Consider the following 20,273-nt stretch of genomic DNA (forward strand, 5'->3'; position numbering starts at 1 on the left):
AGCAGATATTTCAGTTTACCCCTCGTATCCCACAGCAGATATTTCAGTTTACCCCTCGTATCCCACAGCAGATATTTCAGTTTACCCCTCGTATCTCATAGCAGATACAGCAGCGCTGTCAGTGTGTGTAGAGCTGAGTGATTGGAGCTGACTGGATGATATAGTTTCCCTTTTTCACCCTCTCACATTTACGATTCTCTGTCACGCCGTGCTGCGCCCAATACAGCTTTATGTGGAAAGGGAATGAAACCAAAAGGTTCGCGAGAGTCTGATACGAGTTCTGCTACAGTTATGGCTGCTCTTAAAACCAACGTAACAGGCTCTAATTGATGAGGTCTGGCTTGTACACATACATTTACCCCTTGCTGATTGGATCACTGTATACTACCTCTGCCAGGTAGTAAGGAGTGAGGTTGAGTGGAATCGTGAATAATATTCCCCTAAAGGAGGATGGCGAGAGACTTAAGGTATGAAAATACAGGGAGACTGGTGTGCAAACAGAGAAGCACGTTTGGGAGGTGAAAAGGGGAGATAAGTTGGTAAGCAAAAGGCGCAGGGGACGATTGACTTGACTGCTGAGAGTCTCACAGCGAGGTTGGTTGGCAGTAGTTGGATGGGATGGATCAGGGACAGAGGCATTCCCTCACCCTCCTGTTTCCTTTACATTGTTGAAGTTAGATTTTTCCCTTCATCCACTAATCCTTTATCACTTAACCAGTGAATGGAGACGTGTTGAACTAACTGCACTCTTCTTTTCAAAGGACTAAAAACAAAAGAGTGAAGAGGGACATGAAGGAACATGCGGTGCCAAAGGGGAGTGTAGTGAAGCAGAGTAAGGTGGAGAGGTGTGTAACAACTGTAAATGTAATAACACCAGTAAATGTTATCACTTTACCAAATGTAATACATTTTTTATTTTTTATTTAAGAAATTTGGTAAATGTAATAACGTGTTACGCTAAATGCAAAAGTTATTACATTAATCCTTGGTTATTACATTAACTGGTGAGTAACAACTTATTTATGAATAATATAATATTCAACCATTCATGAAATAACATGCCAAAGCTGTATGTATTATTTCCCTCAATGTAATGCACATACCAGCATCCACTGCCAATTACAACAATGCAAATAGTCCGGGTAGCCATTTGATTACCTGTTCAGGAGTCTTATTGCTTGGGGGTAAAAACTGTTGAGAAGCCTTTCTGTCCTAGACTTGGCACTCCGGTACCGCTTGCCATGCGGTAGTAGAGAGAACAGTGTATGACTGGGGTGGATGGGGTCTTTGACAATTTTTAGGGCCTTCCTCTGACACCGCCTGGTGTAGAGGTTCTGGATGGCAGTAGGCTTAGACCCAGTGATGTACTGGGCCATACGCACTACCTTTTGTAGTGCCTTGCGGTCAGAGGCTGAGCAATTGCTGCACCAGGCAGTGATGCAACCAGTCAGGATGCTCTCGATGTTGCAGCTGTAGAACCTTTTGAGGATCTCAGGACCCATGTCAAATCTTTTTAGTTTCCTGAGGGGGAATAGGCTTTGTCGTGCCCTCTTCACGACTGTCTTGGTGTGTTTGGACCATTCTAGTTTGTTGTTGATGTGGACACCAAGGAACTTGAAGCTCTCAACTTGCTCCACTCCAGCCCCGTTGATGAGAATGAGGGCGTGCTCAGTCCTCCTTTTCCTGTAGTCCACAATCATCTCCTTAGTCTTGGTTACGTTGAGGGATAGATTGTTATTCTAGCACCACCCGGCCAGGTCTCTGACCTTCTCCCTATAGGCTGTCTCGACATTGTCGGTGATCAGGCCTACCACTGTTGTGTCGTCTGCAAACTTAATGATTGTGTTGGAGTCGTGCCTGGCCATGCAGTCATGGATGAACAGGGAGTACAGGAGGGGACTGAGCACGCACCCCTGGGGAGCTCCAGTGTTGAGGATCAGCATGGCAGATGTGTTGCTACCTACCCTCACCACCTGGGGGCGGCCCGTCAGGAAGTCCAGGATCCAGTTGCAGAAGGAGGTGTCAGTCCCAGGATCCTTAGCTTAGTGATGAGCTTTGAGGGTAATATGGTGTTGAACGCTGTGCTGTAGTCAATTAATAGTACTCTCACATAAGTGCTACTTTTGTCCAGGTGGGAAAGGGCAGTGTGGAGTGCAATAAGATTGCATCATCTGTGGATCTGTTGGCGGTATGCAAATTGGATTCGGTCTAGGGTTCTGGGATTATGGTGTTGATGTGAGCCATTACCAATCTTTCAAAGCACTTAATGACCAAGGACGTGAGTGCTACGGGTCTGTAGTCATTTAGGCAGGTTGCCTTTGTGTCCTTGGGCACAGGGACTATATGTGTGTCTACTTGAAACATGTTGTTACAGACTGGACATGTTGAAAATGTCAGTGAAGACACCTGCCAGTTGGTCAGCACATGCCCGGAGCACACGTCCTGGAAATCCGTCTCCCCGCAGCCTTGTGTATGTGGACCTGTTTAACCTCTCTGGGATCCGGGACGCTTGCGTCCCAACAGCCTGTTAAAATGTAGAGCGCCAGATTTTTAAAAAAATCTATAAAATCAAACTTTATTAAATTACACATATAAGATACCAAATTAAAGCTACACTCGTTGTGAATCCAGCCAACATGTCAGATTTCAAAAAGGCTTTTCGGCGAAAGCATAAGATGCTATTATCTGATGATAGTGCAATGGCTACACTCTCTTTTTTGACAATTTCAACCATGCCGGCGCTACTCAAAACGCAGAAATAAAATATAAAACATGCATTACCTTTGACGAGATTATTTTGTTGGCACTCCAAATGTCCCATAAACATCACAAATGGTCCTTTAGTTCGATTAATCCGTCCATATATATCAAATTGGTCCAGTATTTGGCGCCGTTGTACCAGGAAAAACAGCCTTCAATTTGCGCAAAATCACGACAAAATATCTAAAAAATTACCTCTAAACTTTGCCAAAACATTTCAAAGTACTTTTGTAATACAACTTAAGGTATTTGTAAACGTTAATAATCGATCAAATTGAAGACGGGTCAATCTGTTTTCAATACAGGATATCAACAAACTCACGGTACTTTTCAAGTCTTGCTCAACTCTCAAACATAAACACACGACGTCACTCCACTTCCGGGTCAATATCTTTCTCTGTTTACTAAGGAAAAACCTTAACCTTTTTCCATACAATGGCGACATCCAGTGAAAGCAGTAGAAACTGCGTGGATAGTGATTAGAATTCTGGTGTGCCCATGATAAATCATTGAACATACAGGAACTTAACAATAAAAAAGTTAGTCCTCAGGGTTTTGACTGCTATATAAGTTATGTTATACTTACAGATATGATTCAAACAGTTTTAGAAACTTCAGAGTGTTTTCTATCAAAATCTACTAATAATATGCATATCTTATATTCTGGGGATGAGTAGCACGAAGTTGAAATTGCGCACGCTATTTTTCCCTAAGTGAAAACTCTGCACCCTATCCAAAGGTCTTACTCATGTCAGCTACGGAGAGCGTGATCACACAGTCATCCAGAACAACTGATGCTCTCATGCATGCCTCAGTGTTGCTTGCCTCGAAGCGAGCACAGAAGTGATTTAGCTCGTCTGGTAGGCTCGTGTCACTGGGCAGCTTGCGACTGTGCTTCCCTTTGTAGTCTGTAATAGTTTGCAAGCTCTGCCACATAAGACGAGCGTCGGAGCCGGTGTCGTATGATTCAATCTTAGCCCTGTATTGACGCTTTGCCTGTTTAATGGTTCGTCGCAGGGCATAGCAGGATTTCTTGTAAGCTTCCGGGTTAGAGTCCCGCACCTTGAAAGCGGCAGCTCTACCCTTTAGCTCAGTGCGAATGTTGCCTATAATCCATGGCTTCTGGTTGGAGTATGTACGTCAGTCACTGTGGGGATGACGTCCTCGATGCACTTATTGATAAAGCCAGTGACTGATGTGGTGTACTCCTCGATGCCATCGGAAGAATCCCGGAACATGTTCCAGTCTGTGATAGCAAAACAGTCCTGTAGTTTAGCATCTGCATCATCTGACCACTTTTTTATAGGCCGTGTCACTGGTGCTTCCTGCTTTAATTTTTGCTTGTAAGCAGGAATCAGGAGGATAGAGTTTTGGTCGGATTTACCAAATGGAGGGCGAAGGAGAGCTCTGTGTATGGAGTACAGGTGATCTAGACAGTTTTTCCCTCTGGTTGCACATTTAACATGTTGACGGAAATTTTATAGAACTGATTTAAGTTTCCCTGCATTAAAGTCTCCGGCCACAAGGAGTGCCGCCTCTGGGTGAGTGGTTTCCTGTTTGCTTATTTCCTCATACAGCTGTCTGAGTGCGTTCTTAGTGCCAGCATCTGTCTGTGGTGGTAAATAAACAGCCACGAAAAGTATAGCTGAAAACTCTCTAGGCAAGTAGTGTGGCCTGCAATTTATCACAATATACTCTACATCAGGCGAGCAAAATCTAGAGACTTCCTCAGATTTCGGGCACCAGCTGTTGATTACAAATATGCACAGACTCTAACCGCCCCCCCCTCGTCTTACCGGAGAGTGCTGTTCTATCTTGCCGGTGCAGCGTATATCCCGCTAGCTGAATATCCATGTCGTCGTTCAGCCAGGATTCCGTGAAACATAGGATATTACAGTTTTTGATGTCCCGTTGGTAGGATATTCGTGATCGTACCTCGTCTAGTTTATTATCCAATGATTGCACGTTGGCGAGTAGTATTGACCGTAACGGCAGCTTTCCCACTCGCCTTTCCGGGTCCTGACCAGGCATCCGGCTCGATGTCCTCTGTACCTGCGTCGCCTCCTCWTGCAAATAATGGGGATGATGGCACTGTCGGGTGTTTGGAGAATGTCTTGTGCTTCTTGCTTGTTGAAGAAAAAATCTTTGACTAATCCGAGGTGAGTGATCGCTGTCCTGATATCCATAAGCTCTTTTTTGCCATAAGATACGGTTGCAGAAACATTATGTACAAAATAAGTTACGAATAACGTGAAAAAAAATACATAATAGCACAATTGGTTGGGCGCCCGTAAAACTGCTGCCATTTCTTCCGGCGCCATTTTGCGACTTCATGTCCTACTTCCCTTATTTTGATGGGCATGGAATAGTCCTAAAAGTGTAAAACCCATCAATCTGGCACTCCAGGCAGGCTCAAGCAAACGGTCAAAGTATTTAAACCATTTCAAATCTGGATGGCAGATCTGGTTGACACCAGGGCAAATGGTGTCAAATGTACATGTTGAGAAAACTTGCCTGAAACCTGAAGACTTGCATTAGCTCCACAAACTAACACCTTGGTTTCAGCTCAGCAGAGGATATCAAAGTCTTGTGCTGTGCAGAACTAACCCAGTCAGTAGCACCAGCATCGATCAAGCTCAATCCAACCAGATATTTCTACTATAATACTGTAATGAAAACATTACTTTTGTTGTGAAGATTACATATGACTGATGTTTTATGTGGTATGAAAGATACTGCAACATTCATAAAGGGGTCTTGAATAATTTCATAAAGGTGTTATCAACGCATATGTACAATGGTTCCTCCACTAAAAGTTTTGCGATTACGCTGCGGGACTTTGTGGTTTAATTAATTTGTGGTTTAGTACGGTACCCTGCGTCACCACTTCATTGCTCCAGACCAGCGCAAGGGGGAGTTAGAGCACTGATTATGCTTTTGGGTCCTACTGTGTCTCTAACTGACAATGAATGGGCAACATAAACCAAAATAGAAACTGATAATTGTGCACGAATATTCGAAACATACAGCTCAACAACAACATCATACCAGTCATCCAAAAGATTCCCATTCAGAGCTCAAGGGCATGTTGACCGATCTACCACCAGGCCAAAAGATGTGAACATGAACCCTCCAAGATCCCCCCACAGTTCCCCAATAGCTGTCCCTCAACCATTCCCACAGTCCCCCCAGGAAGAAATGTTTTAAACACAATTAATTCCATTCCCCACGCCCAAGAACCCCCCAATGCACCAACAACCAAAATAATGAACTAAAGAGAAAAAAGGAAAAGACAACAAAGAAGAAGAAGAAAACAACAAACAACAATGCAAAAAAGAATAATACATTTAAAACAAAGGCCATCAAGGACAACTAAAATCATAGCAGCAATGCCAACTGTATATGTTTGTGCGCATGTCTGGCACTATTACATGTATGTGTGTGTTCTTGTTTATTTGAATGAGAGTGTGTGTACAAACACCTGCACGGAATCAGCCTCAGGCAAACCGGCATTAGTTGTAAAAACACTGCCACTTAGTGTCATTCAAATTTTTTACTTTTTATTAAGTTTAAAAAAAACGTTATCTCCCACACAGTAACTCCACTCCCACTTGTCTACAATTCCACATACCAACCCTCAGCTTCCCTCAGCCCATCCCATCTATCTCTGCTGGCCACCCACTTCGGGTTTCTACGCAACACATATCTTTCAACTATGCTGTGATGTTTAACCTACAATTTCAATCTATCTAATCGAATAGAATCCACAGATTGCGAGTTGAAGATAAATACTTTTACTAAGAGTATTAGTATATTAGTAATTGACTGACCCGGTCTCTCCAGATCTCCTAGTAGTACTATTTCTGGGGTCAATTTTAGATCAATGCAGGGCCTCCCGGGTGGCACAGTGGTCTAGAGCACTGCATCGCAGTGCTAGCTGCGCCACCAGAGTCTCTGGGTTCACGCCCAGGCTCTGTCGCAGCCGGCCGCGACCGGGAGGTCCGTGGGGCGACGCACAATTGGCCTAGCGTCGTCCGGGTTAGGGAGGGTTTGGCCGGTAGGGATATCCTTGTCTCATCGCGCTCCAGCGACTCCTGTGGCGGGCCGGGTGCAGTGCGCGCTAACCGAGGGGGGCGGSTGCACGGTGTTTCCTCRGACACATTGGTGCGGCTGGCTTCCGGGTTGGAGGCGCGCTGTGTTAAGAAGCAGTGCGGCTTGGTTGGGTTGTGCTTCGGAGGACGCATGGCTTTCGACCTTCGTCTCTCCCGAGCCCGTACGGGAGTTGTAGCGATGAGACAAGATAGTAATTACTAGCGATTGGATACCACGAAAATTGGGGAGAAAAGGGGATAAAATTTAAAAAAGAAATTTAAAATATTTTTTTTTTTTTAGATCAATGCTATGCATTTTCAGACATTCCTGAACCTGAGACCAGAAACAGGCTACCTGAGGGAAATACCAAAATAAATGGTCTTTTGATCCTGTATCCTCATAGCAAAATCTGCAGAGCTTCGATGTTTTTATGCCCCAAATATTCAACATTTTGTTGGTGGCAAGAATTCTATATAATAATTTTAGCTGAAAAGCACGAAGTCTTGAATCTTGCGTTGTTTTATATATCAACTCATACACCCTGTACCATGGATTCAGTACATCAAAACTCTCTTCCATACTATTTTGCAATCTGTATGACACAGTTGTCAGCATCCTGGTCCTCAGATGAAACTGGTATACTTTCCTATTTATGCTATTTATATTCCTCCGCCAGTTTTGATCCTATATATTGGGCAGACAGACCAGTTCCCTACCTCCTCCCGCTGCCACCTGCCTCCTCCATTTTTGGGGTAATCCTGTAATCAATTGGTTGTACTCTTGGATTGAGCAGACCTTTCCGCACAATTCTGATAACTCCATGAAGGACATAACTCTACCATTCCAATTTACAATATAATTTAAGAACAAAATACCCTTTTCAAACATCTTTCCCATAAATACAGGTATTTTATCAACCAGCACATTTGAGTTCACTCATAATATTTGTTGTAATATTTGTTATATCTTTTCTGGACTTAATATAAAACTTGAGTCATCGGCATACATGGACACCTTTGTTTTTAAGCCTTGGATTTCTAATCCTCTAATGTTGTTAATGGATTTGATTTTAATAGCTAACATTTCGATGGCCATAGCGAATAGATATGGTGACAGCGGACACCCTTGTTTAACTCTTCTTGACAATTCAAAACTCTCTGAGAAGTAGCCATTATTTACTATTTTACACCTGGGGTTGCTGTACGTTTGTTTTGCCCATTTTATAAGATAATTACCGAAATTAAAATCCAGTCTTACTTTATCAAATGCCTTTCAAAATCCGCTATAAATACCATTCCTGGCTTCTTATATGTTTCATGATGTTCTATTATTTTGAGTTGTTGTCGTATATTATCTCCAATGTATTGTCCATGTAAAAAACCTGTCTGATCAGGATGAACAATACCTGGTTAAACCCTTCAAATTCTGAGTGCTATGCATTTTGCTAGTATTTTTGCATCACAACATTGAAGTGTAAGGGGCCTCCAGTTTTTTAGATAGACTGGGTCTTTATATTTGCCATCTGGGTCTTGTTTTAATAATAGAGAAATCAGACCTTCCTGCTGAGTACCTGACAGACTACCATTTTTATAGGAGTAGTTAAAACAATCTAACAATGGTGCTTTTAGTATATCAAAAAAGACTTGATAAACCTCTACCGGTATGCCATCAAGCCTTGGGGTTTTTCCAGACTGAAAGGATTTAACAGCCTCAAAAAGTTATTCCTCTGTAATTTGGCCATCGCACTGATCTTTCTGTACATTTGTTAATGTTCCATTTTTTATATTATTTGGAAAGAATTCCTTACCATAATCTTCATTCAATGGGAAAGGATGAGACAGAAAAGAGAACATTTGCCTAAAATAATTAGCTTCCTCTTTTAAAATATAATTTCGGAATATCATAGATGACTCCGTCTTCAGTAACGAGTTTCTGCAAATTATTTTTGTTAGCATTCCTGTATTGGAGATTCAGGAAGAATTTTGTGCATTTTTCTCCATATTCCATCCAGTTTGCTTTATTTTTGTAATAGATTACATTAGATCTTGAATAAGTTCCTCAAGTTATTTTTGTTTTTCCTCTAACTTATTTTGTATCTCTGTAGTATCGTCTTTATTGCTATCTACCTGTACCATTAGTTCATGGATTTCCCTTGTTAGTCTTGTCTCTTTAGCCAGAAACTGCTTTTTTATTATTGATGAATATTGAATTGAATGACCCCTGAATGTACATTTAAAGGTATCCCAAACAATAAGGGGATTTGCTGAACCTATATTATACTGGAAAAATGATGTTGTAAATTCTTTTGTCTTATTTAAAAATAAGTTGTCCTCCAGTACATTTACATTTACATTTAAGTCATTTAGCAGACGCTCTTATCCAGAGCGACTTACAAATTGGTGCATTCACCTTATGATATCCAGTGGAACAACCACTTTACAATAGTGCATCTAACTCATTTAAGCGGGAGGGGGGGTAGGAGGATACTTTATCCTATCCTAGGTATTCCTTAAAGAGGTGGGTTTCAGGTGCTCGCGAAGGTGGTGATTGACTCCGCTGACCTGGCGTCGTGAGGGAGTTTGTTCCACCATTGGGTGCAGAGCAGCGAACAGTTTTGACTGGGCTGAGCGGGAACTGTACTTCCTCAGAGGTAGGGAGGCGAGCAGGCCAGAGGTGGATGAACGCAGTGCCCTTGTTTGGGTGTGGGCCTGATCAGAGCCTGAAGGTACGGAGGTGCCGTTCCCCTCACTGCTCCGTAGGCAAGCACCATGGTCTTGTAGCGGATGTACACTTTGATAACATTTCCAGTATCCCCGTCCACGTGGAAAATCTATAAGAGTTAGTTAATGCCAAATAGATGATGATCGACTGCATTCTGTCTCCTATTAAATATTTTTTTACCTTTGATGCAAGAGAGAAAGAGACAAGAAAGTAGTCAAGACGACTTGCTTGATTAAGTCTCCTCCATGTATATCTCACTAGGTCATGGTTTTATAAATTCATAAAAAATCCTACAATGTGATTTTCTGGATTTTTTTTTCTCATTTTGTCTGTCATAGTTGAAGTGTACCTATGATGAAAATTACAGGCCTCTCTCATCTTTTTAAGTGGGAGAACTTGCACAATGGGTGGCTGACTAAATTGTTTTTTTGCCCCACTGTACCTGGAATTTGATTTGGTGAAATGGTGAATATAGACAATAAACATAATATACAGACAGAATAGGAATTTACGAATAGGAATTTACGAATAGGAATTTACGAATAGGAATTTACGAATAGGAATTTACGAATAGGAATTTACGAATTCACAAGGAATTTACGAATCTGCACACTATAAACAGCAAAAACAGAATACATGAACATTCATAAATTTGTTGAGATGAAAGTTGAACAGCAGTAACCCAGCAAACATGGGACGTCCTAAAAGGCATTTGGTGGCGTTCTCATTATGTCCTTTAAGGGTTTCGCTGTGACGTTATTGCTCTGTTGTTCTGAGAACGTTCTAAGAACGTTGCGTGATGTTTCCAAGGGAACATTCTCTCGGAGACCTTTGTCTAGTTTGCTGTATGTTCCCAGGACATCACAGAGGGACATGTCAGGACCTTTTTAGAGCGTTCTTTGGAATTCCATTGTACTAGTTCTTAGGACGTCAAGTGATGTTCCCAAGGGAACGTTCTCTAGGTGACCTTTGTCTAATCCCCTATAAGTTTCCAGGACATCACTGAGGACCATGGCAGGACCTTTTTATGACCTTTTCAGGACGTTAATTTTAGTAGTGCTTAGGACGTTGCGTGATTGTCCCAAGGGAAAGGTCTCTGGGTGACCTATTTCAAAAATGTTTGGTCCCGGGGCGTCCCCGAATGTTTTTAGAACGTTCTTGGGGGGTTGTGTCATGATCCCCTGGAGGTATTGTCTACATCCCGGTTTGTCCCGGGGATGTTACCAGGTACGTTTTTAGGAAGTTCTTGGGACATTGTGTTATGGTCCCCTGGAGGTTTTGCGTAGTTCTCGATTTGTCCCAGAGAAAGTTTTTAGGATGTTCTTGGGATGTTGTGTGATGGTCCCCTGGAGCTTTTGTCTAGTTCCCAGTTGGTCCCGGGTCTTCCCCGAGGATGTTTTTAGGATGTTCTTGCGATGTTGTGTCATGGTGCTCTGAAGCTACACTGGACATTCTTGGAGGAATGTGTCATGTGATTTTCCTAGGTGTCCCAACCCGTTATAAGTAAAGTAATGAAATGGTATGGGTGTTAGGTTAGTGGTAAGCTGTTCAGCTAAAACAGTGTAAAAATATTTAATCAATGACAGTATGATTACACTTGACATGATAACTTCAGTACTGACTTTTCAATATGACACCAACAATGGGATTTAAACTCACAACCTCTGGATTTGGGGAATGCTGATCTTTCTGCTGTGCCACAAAGTCTGTAGAATTTCATATGTCCCTTACATATACATTACTTATAATACATCTCTGTACTTAGCAAAAGTGTGCCATTAAGCTATCAGGTAATCTGACTATTCTCTCATTGATTTCATTTACTTATTTCAGAAATTTCAGTTTGGGTTTTTAGTAAAGTTGTCTAATGTTAGTGGGGCATATTATTTTGTTTTAAACTGACTCGATAAATACAATAGTTTTTCTTGAGTGTATTTTTAACAGAGTGTATTTTTAACAGTTACTTTGAAGTGTAAAGTGTAGGAATAGGATTACATGTGAAATCAATCAATGATACAGACATGGTGGCATAGAAGGAAGATTGCAGTGAACCAAGAGGTTGTAAGTTTAAATCCCAGGTGAGAACATGTATGTAAAAATATATATATATATTACTGTATGAATAAGCATACATGACGTGTGTCAAATATGTAAGTTGAAACACTATGTTAAAAGCACTGTGTGAGTACATGTGTGTGTGTGTGTTGTGTGTGTGTGTGTGTGTGTGTGTGTGTGTGTGTGTGTGTGTGTGTGTGTGTGTGTGTGTGTGTGTGTGTGTGTGTGTGTGTGTGTGTGTGTGTGTGTGTGTGTGGTGTGTGTGTGTGGGTGTGTGTGTGTGTGTGTGACTAGCATTGCCAAAAGACAAAGAGCTTTAAACCTCTTGAAGCTAGGGGGCAGAATTTTTATGTTTGGAAAAATAACGTTCTCAATGTAAGCTGCCTATTTCTCAGGTCCAGATGCTAGAATATGCATATAATTGACAGAGTAGGATAGAAAACACTCTAAAGTTTCCAAAACTGTCAAGATATTGTCTGTGAGTATAACAGAACTGATTTTGCAGGTGAAAACCTGAGGAAATCCAACCCGGAAGTGACTCTTATTTTGAAAAATCACTGTTCCATTGCCTGCCTTTCGTCCATTTAAAGGGATATCAACCAGATTCATTTTCATATGGCTTCCTCAGGGTGTGAACAGTCTTTAGACATAGTTTCAAGCTTTTATTCTGAAAAATTAGCCAGAGTTATCAAATCGCGTCAGTGGATAGCTGAATGTCCTTCCATTAGTTCATGCGCGCGAAAGTTGTAGCTCGACGTTTTCTTTATCTCTGTTATTGAATAGTTTACCGTCCGGTTGAAATATTATCGATTATTTATGTTAAAAACAACCTGAGGTTTGATTATTAAAACCGTTTGACATGTTTCTACAAACTTTACGGATACTATTTGGAATTTTCGTCAACCCTTGATGACCTGCCTAAAGGCTGTGGAATACTGAACATAACGCACCAAACAAATGGAGGTTTTTTGATATAAAAATAATCTTTATCGAGCAAAAGGAACATTTATTGTGTAACTGGGAGTCTCGTGAGTGCAAACATCCGAAGATCATCAAAGGTAAGCGATTAATTTTATTGCTTTTCTGACTTTCGTGACCAATCTACATTGCTGCTAGGTGTTCGTAATGTTTGTCTAGTGATCAATAAACTCACACAAACGCTTGGATTGCTTTCGCTGTAAGGCATATTTTCAAAATATGACACGACAGGTGGATTAACAACAAACTAAGCTGTGTTTTGCTATATTGCACTTGTGATTTCATGAATATAAATTTCTTTAGCAATTTAAAAAAAATCTGGCGCTCTTCAATTCAGCGGTTGTTGATGAAAATGATCCCGCTAAAGGGATCCGTGCGTCAAGAAGTTTTAATGGATCACCAGACAAAACCTCCAGAAGACCATGAAACAACGTCCCAAAATCATCCTCGGGACAAATCGGGAACTAGACAAAACCTCCAGGAGACCATGATACAATGTCCCAAAATCGTCCTCGGGACAAACCTGAAACAAGACAAAACCTCCAGGATACCATAACACAACGTCGCAAAATTGTCCTCGGGACAAACTGGGAACTAGACAAAACCTCCAGGAGACCATAACACAATGTCGCAAAATCGTCCTCGGGACAAACTGGGAACTAGACAAAACCTCCAGGAGACCATGACACAACGTCCCAAAATCGTTCTCGGGACAAACTGGGAAATAGACAAAACCTCCAGGGGACCATGACACAACGTCCTTTGGGACGTCTCCGGGTCAAATTGCGAACTAGAAAAAAACTCCAGGGGACCATGACACAACATCCTGGCGACTTTAGGTGACTTTTGTGACCTCCTAATGATTCATTATTGTTTGCAGGGAAATATTGCAGATGACATGTTTAATACCAGGGCCTACAGATTCATTCGGGTATTTTTCTATCTCTGTGTGTGTGTGTGTGTGTGTGTGTGTGTGTGTGTGTGTGTGTGTGTGTGGTGTGTGTGTGTGTGTGTGTGTGTGTGTGTGTGTGTGTGTGTGTGTGTGTGTGTGTGTGTGTGTGTGTGTGTGTGTGTGTGTGTGTGTGTGTGTGTGTGTGTGTGTGTGTGTGTGTGTGTGTGTTTTAGTATGTGTGTGTGTAAGTCATCGATAAGCTGCTCTGACAGCTGATGCTTAAAGTTAGTGAGGGAGATATAAGTCTCCAATTTCAGTGATTTATGCAATTTGTTCCAGTCATTGGCAGCAGAGAACTGGAAAGAAAGGTCAGCCAAAGGAAGTGTTGGCTTTGGGATGACCAGAGAAAATACCTGATGGAGCGGCGTGCTACGGGTGGGTGTTGCCTATAGTGGACCAGTGAGCTGAGATAAGGCAGAGCTTTACCTAGCAAAGACTTATAGATGACCTGGAGCCAGTGGGTTTGGCGACGAATATGTAGCGAGGACCAGCCAAAGAGAGCATACAGGTCGCAGTGGTGGGTGGTATATGGGGCTTTGGTGACAAAACGGATGCACTGTGATATACTGCATCCAATTTGCTGAGTAGAGTGTTGGCTATTTTGTAAATGACATCGCCGAAGTCAACGATCGGTAGGATAGTCAGTTTTACGAGGGTATGTTTGGCAGCATAAGTGAAGGAGGCTTTGTTGCGAAATAGGAAGCCGATTCTAGGTTTAATTTTGGATTGGAGATGCTTAATATGAGTCTGGAAGTAGAATTATTACATTTACAAGTGTTTTTACATTTATCGTTGTTACAAGGTGCAAAAATTATTTAAATAAAGGTCATAAATATAATATATATTGTAGAAGTTCCACCTTGTTAGAAGATTTTCTTTCCCGAAGCATTATAGGAGCTCAGTTTTCATTGATTTATTCATATCACTCAAAGATTTCAGTCAGGTTGTGCGTGACTAGTTTAACAAATGGATTCATAACATTGTTTGTTTAAAATAGTGTCTGTAAGGGAGGAGTATCAGTCCTCTGGCCCAGCAATCTGGTTATAAAACCTATACACAACATATTATTGGCCAATTCACCTGCTGTGTGTTCTTGGCCTGAAACCTCTGTCTCCCCCAGCCCATCTCTCAGCACGCTAGAACCCGGAGGGCCTCATCAGACCTGGGGACATGTCCTACAATATCCCCTGACATCTAAGTGTGAAAACACTTCCCACATCCCTCCTGCTCCCTCCCTTTTCCAGTCCAGTTGAAGCCATCTGTGTAGGCTGGGAACAATCTTTGCACTAATCCTGGCCAGATTTGTGTGTGTGTGTGTGTGCGCACCATACATGCATGCATTGCCAAATTTCATACACCTGGGCTCTCCCTGACTGGCACAAGGATGCTTTTCCCATTTTCAAACACGCACACACACACACACACACACACACAAAGGAATACAGAGGGGGCCATAAATAGAGGTATTAGAGGAAACGAGGTGAAAGTAATCGTGCTTCCTCCAAGATGATGCGTGAAACAGAACGACTCTGGCAGGAGGGGTCTGAGAGGGGAACAGATTATGTTGGGAGTTCTCTCTCACACACAGAGCGGAGAGGGTGAGAGCTGGCACAGGCAGCATATGGTGTTGATGTAAGTGTTCTGCCAGGTGTGGTTAAATGTGTTGGCTCTGCTCTGCTCTGGGAGAGAGGATATCCTTGCACCTGTATATCACATGACTGCATCAATACACTCCCTATTCGCTGGGACTGCTGTGCCCATAGCAACTGACTGGATGACTGACTGACTCCATAATACGAACAGGGTATAAAAACCTACTGTAACGGTCGTCGTATGAAGAAGGTGTGGACCAAAGCGTAGCGTGGGAAGTGTTCATGATTATTTATTTAAAAAACTGAACACTGAGACAAAATAGCAAAATGTAACAACACGAAACAGTTCTGTCTGGTGAAGACACAAAAACAGAAAACAACTACCCACAAAAACCATGTGGGAAAAAGCTACCTAAGTATGTTTCTCAATCAGGAGACAACGATGAGAACACATGAAGAACCTACGACCCGGCCAAACACACAAGAAATTACAAAACATAGAAAATTAACATAAATGCCCACCACAAATCACACCCTCGTAGCGGGCCCCAGACTGGGACCCTCGGTTGTGGGACCGGACTGGCACCCTTGTAGCGGGCCCGGACTGGGGACCCTCGTTGTGGGGGCCGGACTGGGCACCCTCTTGCGGGCCCGGACTGGAGGGCGCCTCTGGAAGCTCCGGACTGAAGGGCGCCTATGGAAGCTCTGACTGAAGGGCGCCTATGGAAGCTCCTGACTGAAGCGGCCTCTGGAGGGTCCGGACTGGAGGGCATCTTGGAAAGCTCCGGACTGGAGGAGTCTCTGGAAGCTCCGGACTGGAGGGCGTCTCTGGAAGCTCCGGACTGGAGGGCGTCTCTGGAAGCTCCGGACTGGAGGGCGTCTCTGGAAGCTCCGGACTGGAGGCGTCTCTGGAAGCTCTGGACTGGAGGCGTTCTCTTGGAAGCTCGGACTCGAGGGCGGTCCTCGACTGGAAGCGCTCGCGGAACGGGAAGGGCGCCTTCTGGAACTGCCGGACTGAAGGGCGCCTTCTGAAGCTCCGGACTGAAGGGCGCCTCTGGAAGCTCGGACTGAAGGGCGCCTCTGGAAGCTCCGGACTGAAGGGCGCCTCTGGAAGCTCCGGACTGAAGGGCGCCTCTGGAAGCTCCGGACTGAAGGGCGCCTCTGGAGGGTCCGGACTGAAGGGCGCCTCTGGAGGGTCCGGACTGGAGGGCGACGCTGGAGGCTCCGGACTGGAGGGCGACGCTGGAGGCTCCGGACTGGAGGGCGTCGCTGGAGGCTCCGGACTGTAGGGCGTCGCTGGAGGATCCGAGCTGGAGGCCGTCTCTGGATGCTCCGGGCTGGAGGCCGTATCTGGAGGCTCCGGGCTGGAGGCTGTCTCTGGAGGCTCCGGGCTGGAGGCCGTCTCTGGAGGCGCCGGGCTGGAGGCCGTCTCTGGAGGCTCCAGGCTGGGCGCATGCACAGGACACACCAGGCTGGGGAGACACACATGAGAACTGGCTCTAGGAGCAGGCACAGGACTCACCAGGCTGAGGAGACATACCGGAGGCCTCTTCCTTGGCCGAGGCACCGGATACACTGGGCCGTGGAGGCGCACTGGCGGCCTCGAGCACAGAGCTGGCACCACCCGTTCTGGCTGGATGCCCACTTCCACCCGGCAAATGCGGGACGCTGGCACCGAGCACACCGGCCTGTGAATGCTCAGCCGAGACACAGTGCGCATCACCCCATAGCACGGGGCCTGACCAGTCACATGCTCGCCACGGTAAGCACAGGGAGTTGGCTCAGGTCTCCAACCTGACTCTGCCACACTCCCCGTGTTCCCCCCCAAAAAAATGTTTTGGGGCTGCCTCTCGGGCTTCCTTGCCAGCCGTGTTCCCTCATAACGCTGGTTCCCTTTTCCTGCTGCCTCCGCTCTCCTGGCTGCCTCCACCTGTTCCCATGGGAGGCGATCCCTTCCAGCCAGGATCTCCTCCCATGTGTAGGATCCCTTGCCATTCAGGATGTCCTCCCATGTCCAGTCCTCTCTTCCACGCTGCTTGGTCCTTTGGTGGTGGGTAGTTCTGTCACATTCGTCATAACGATGAGACCAAGGCGCAGCATGATTGGAATACATTCTTCTTTATTCAACGAAGAACACTTAAACAAACTAACAAAATAACAAAACGAACGTGAAGCTATAAACAACTAGTGCTGACATGCAACTACACATAGACAACTACCCACAAATACAGGTGGGAAAAGGCAACCTAAGTATGGTTCTCAATCAAAGACAACGATAGACAGCTGCCTCTGATTGAGAACCACACCCGGCCAAACACACAGAAATACAAATCATAGAAAAAGGAACAGAATGCCCACCCAAATCACACCCTGACCAAACCAAAATAGAGACATAAAAAGCTCTCTACGGTCAGGGCGTGACACCTACACTACTTTTGTGAACTTTGAGTGCAGCCTTCTTTTTTTCCTGTATCATGCAAACTTGAAATACAGTATATTCAAAACGTCTTTGACTTACTCTGTGGATAAACTTATTAAAGGTTGAGTAAGTAGGAATTTTTTCCACAAATGTACCCACATTTCTATTATATGTAAATAGTTTATGACTATTGAACGCCATAATGTAGTTATTTAGTTAGATACTTCTCTCTATTAGCTGAAATCATATTTTTCAAAGACATTTTAGCTGTTGGCTAGCTGTTCAGTCCGAACAGATTCACAAATCAAGGGAATTTGCCGCACTATGAAGACGTTGTCTCCCTCTGAGGCACATTTTACTAGGCAACCCCCCTGCACTTGCCTGGGCAGGCCTGAACTATACCTGGCTAAAGCATGTGTGAGAAATGTTCTAACAAACGTTTGTTCTATGAAATTAAATAAATACTGAAATCTGACTTACAAAACGTATTTCCTAGATTCATGATAGACAAAGCAAGGAAAGTGAACTTCAAAATGTGATGTAGTTTTATTGGAATTTGCAGCTGTTGGTGCAGTAAGTAATGAATGCTAGCTTCTGATATGACTGACTGCATCTTAAAATAGCATTACTTTCACCTGAATAACTGAAGGTCATTTACAATTTAAAAAAATATGCATGTTGTAATATCTACATTTTAATTTTGTATAATTTCAATGACATATAATGACAAGGTTAATTGTTGTCTTACCTGGAAATTGCCAGCATAGTCCTCTTCTTTGTCTCCTTCCCTGCCCTCCCTCAGAGCGATGAGGGTGAAACCTCTGAAGTAAGCGGGACTGGATGCATAGAGAGTCACTGGGGATCACAAACACACAGTCAGTGAAGAAAACAAACTGATGGGAAACAGATTGATAGGTTTAATAAAGGTTTGCAAACTCCTAAAGTACTAACCCTTCTGGATTCGTTCCTCATAGGAATGAGATCTTTATAGGCTATATCAATCAGAAGGGAAATTAGCTCTTCACTTGCTGAAACAACTGGCAATTGCTGTCATTACTCGTGTCATTATCATTACTGTATTGTTAAACACTAGCTTCCCTGAGATAATGTGTTTGAGTAAAACTGTGATGTGATGAGTGATTGAGCCAAAATGGGACTTTTGTTAGACTAATGAATCAAAATGTTAACTATAATGACCAATGAGTTTGCAGGTGGAGTCACCAAAAATGAAGTTAGAGCATCACAAGTTGCAAATATTTCAGCGATAAACAGACGCCTATGAAGTTACAGTATGAGGGCATTCTGGTCTGTGCCCAACTCCTCTTTCCACAAGAGAGTTTGACTTGTCATAACACAACTCTGACTTCTAGGCTTATATCACTTCCTTATAAATGACCACAGCACTGCGTCTTCACATGAGTTGAACACAAAAGAGAAATAGTGTAAAGGCAAAAAATACCCTATTGTGTGTCAGACAATGTGCGCGCAATAGGACGGAATACAGTACCTCTGTAAGTGCTCCCAGGATGATAATTTTCTGGGTCCCCCTCGACTCGGAGCCGAAACTCGTTGTAGCCTTCATTACGAGTGCCCTGAGCCCGTAATATCCGACTACAATACCCGTCTGACTTCCCAGCTCTCTCCGAGGGCTCCTCCGTGAAGGCGAATCCGGCGTTGCACAGCGCAGTGGAGATAAAACACTGTAACAGCAGAATGCACAGAAATATTCCCGCTCCTGCCATCGTGAAGCAGCAGCTATCGCTCCAGCTGATGCGGTGGTGAAATACGAGTGAGGATCAAGAGAGGAAAAAACGCTTGCTTCCCCACTCAAAACTCCAGGAATTGACGAAACTTGGCAATTGATAAGACACCCCTCACTCGGGATACGAGGTAGCTGTCACCGCTAAAGGTAAATCCATCCTGGAGAGATATAGAGTGCAGAGAAATAATAGTTTACGATGTGCACTCGCTCTCGCAGAATCGCACACTGATTTGTTGAAGAGCGTCTGATGATCAGAGGGTCTGGTGTTTGTTTAACTGAGCGCGAGAGCCTACACAGGGTCAGGGGAAATAGTGGAGCAGTGTAGCGCGTAGCGCGGCTGTCTCCAAGGCGTTGACGCAGGCTATGAGCCCAACGACCCAAGCCAACAGACTGGAAACAGACATTTCTACCAATGGCTGCAGTGATGGAGGGACGCGTTTGACACTCTAGCTGGAACCTGCCTGTGTGTTTGCTCAGCCGCGGACCCCCCCGCCCCCTTAGCCGACCGCACAGACACAGACAGATGCTCAAATAGTAATGAATAATGCATGCAAAACGGTCGCCTTTATGCCCCCCCCTTCTGCACAGTCTATTGTGTGTGTGTGTGTGTCTGTGTTTGAAAGAGAGAGACAGGGCCGATAAGCCCTTCATTTAGAGGGAATGAAGTTAAACACATATGGAATGTGGACCGAGCTTCCAGGGACTTCATTCTTAACCTTATATTGGCTTCTTTCACCAACTGTCCAGCTGTTGCCACTGACAGAGAATGGTCACTGAGAGAGAATGGTCACTGACAGAGAATGGTCACTGACAGAGAAGGAGAATGGTCACAATAATCAATAAACTATTATTTTAATCTGTCTTAAATGATGAATCAACAATGCTCACAAGTTGGGGGCAGTCCATGTTACAGTTTTTACATGAGCCTGGAATCTACAATTG

General features: G+C 43.9%; 1 protein-coding gene across 1 annotated transcript in view; it reads right to left on the reverse strand.

Annotated features, from left to right (window-relative positions):
• Positions 1 to 19,779, reverse strand: part of LOC111974459 (spondin-1-like) — a 52,526-nt gene extending 32,747 nt beyond the window's left edge. The window contains exons 1-2 of the mRNA XM_070446848.1: positions 19,077 to 19,779; positions 18,318 to 18,424 (exon numbers count right to left, since the gene is read on the reverse strand). Of these exons, the coding sequence (XP_070302949.1) occupies positions 18,318 to 18,424; positions 19,077 to 19,311 (342 nt within the window). The 5' untranslated portion in view covers positions 19,312 to 19,779. The remainder of the gene's footprint in view (positions 1 to 18,317; positions 18,425 to 19,076) is intronic.
• Between the last annotated feature and the right edge of the window lie 494 nt (positions 19,780 to 20,273).

The sequence above is a fragment of the Salvelinus sp. IW2-2015 genome, linkage group LG15, assembly GCF_002910315.2.
Source record: "Salvelinus sp. IW2-2015 linkage group LG15, ASM291031v2, whole genome shotgun sequence".
Lineage (NCBI taxonomy): Eukaryota > Metazoa > Chordata > Actinopteri > Salmoniformes > Salmonidae > Salvelinus > Salvelinus sp. IW2-2015.